Raw genomic sequence first — 1918 nt, forward strand, 5'->3', positions numbered from 1 at the left:
GACTGAACACTGATCAGCGCTGAGCTTTTGAACACCAGTCAGAGACTCAGAGGACCTTCAGCTGAGCAGAATTAGAGCTTTAGTCCAGTAGAGACCAGAGGAGTCGTCTACAGACTAGTCATGGTGGCAGCAGAGAGCATTGTGGGAGTTCAGCAGCAACAGGACCATGACAGAGACTCTGAGGAGGTTCAGGACCTCCAACCAGAGCTGATGGGTTTAAGACAAAGTGAGATCAACAGAGTTCCTGAATCAGTGAAACATGGACCAGAACCGACTGAGGAACAAACCAGGAGTCTGTGGACAGAAACAGGATGAATGAAAACTGATCAGTCTGTGTTATTGATTCATAAATTATTGATCTATGATGCTGCAGATTATTTCAATAAATATTAAAATCACACGCTGTGCCTTTAAAACAGCTGAGAGAGGGAAAACAAACAAAGAACTGAGTTTAAAATCGATACCGATCAGCTAGAAGCACCTGGATTGGCTCCGATATTGATCTTTGAGATCTGATCAGAACATCTGTCGTATTCGGCAACGTTCACTTGACGCTGAGATGATCGTTTATCCAGGTGATGTAAGTCAGTTTGTGTGGAGGTGAAACATGACCTCTCAGATGTTCCGGTTCGTCCTCCACAGCAGCAGGTCGGACCGAAGCAGGAGGTCCAACTGATCATCTGATGTTTGGTTCCATCAGTTTGTGTCTCTGGACCTTCGGACCTGGAAATACGAAGGAGTTAAAAGTTATGCTGATCTTCCTGTTTCTGTGTTTAGAGCTTCAAGCTGAGCGTGGACAGTCACAGCCGCCTGAAGGAGAACATCATGGAGGACGGGAAGGCGCTGCTCGCTGTCATCACCTCCAACCAATCAGGTACCTTCACCTCCTCCGACAGCAACTGAAACGCGGCGGAGCCATAATGGAGCCGACCGTCTGCATTCATTATTAATATGTGGATTAGCAGAGTGACCTTCACAGAGGAGGACTCGTACGAACGTAGCCAGAAGAGAGTCAGACAAAGACTGAGATGAAGAGATGGAAGTGCAGAGGGAAACGCCGGCGGCCACCAAAGACTGGCAGAAACATTCAGAGCAGTTTTCTGTTTTATTCAATCTGAGCAGCAGCAGACAGAGAAGAGAGAGTTAGAAGCTGTCAGAGAACTGGACCCAGAGACAAACGGGCCCAGGCGTTTCCACTCGCTGTTCCATCCTGGTCCACTCACTGTCTTCAGCTCCTGCTTGGTTTTAGTTGTTGGCTGTTCTTTCTGCTCTCCGTTTCTTCTTCATGGTTTACTTTCACTTCCGTTCACTGCTTTCAGTTTAAGTCAGAAACGAACCTTCTGAAGAGCATCAGTTCAGACAAACGTAGAACTTTTACCGCCGCTACGTTAGAAATGTCGTGACCTTCTAGAAGCTCGTCTGACACTAGTTGAACTTGATCACTTCATTTTTCTCGCTGTAGCTGTTTTAAATCCCTGTTTCTGCTCGCTCTCTCTCCTTCCTGTTCGTCCCGGTGTCTCTCGCCCTGCAGGTCTGAAGGAAATCCTCCAGATGGTTTCCAGCCAATGGGATCAGCTCCAGCGCCAGATTCGGCGCCAACACGGCTGGATGCTCCGCGCCCTGCGCTGCATCCAGGCCCGCCTCTTCTACTCCAGCCAATCACACGAGCCCTTCACGACGCCGGGGGACTCGTCGGCCAATCAGCAGCCTCCGTGTCCGGCGGATGGCCTGAAGGTAAAAACCGGACGTGGCTTTGATTTAGTGTTCGGCTCCGAATCCTCCAGAGATTCTGATCATCTGGACTCTGTTTGGGTTTATTCTTCGTTCATATCCTCCATTTCCTCCTGATGATCCCAGCGATCCTCACACAAACACACACACACACACACACACACACACACACACACACACACACACA

General features: G+C 49.0%; 1 protein-coding gene across 1 annotated transcript in view; it reads left to right on the top strand.

Moving 5' to 3' along the window:
* The window catches only part of akap6 (A kinase (PRKA) anchor protein 6), a 159301-nt gene that overhangs the window by 48850 nt on the left and 108533 nt on the right, over positions 1-1918 (top strand). The window contains exons 11-12 of the mRNA XM_008287037.1: positions 778-874; positions 1532-1734. Of these exons, the coding sequence (XP_008285259.1) occupies positions 778-874; positions 1532-1734 (300 nt within the window). The remainder of the gene's footprint in view (positions 1-777; positions 875-1531; positions 1735-1918) is intronic.

The sequence above is a fragment of the Stegastes partitus genome, unplaced genomic scaffold (assembly GCF_000690725.1).
Source record: "Stegastes partitus isolate 25-593 unplaced genomic scaffold, Stegastes_partitus-1.0.2 Scaffold483, whole genome shotgun sequence".
In the NCBI taxonomy this organism is placed as follows: Eukaryota; Metazoa; Chordata; class Actinopteri; family Pomacentridae; genus Stegastes; species Stegastes partitus.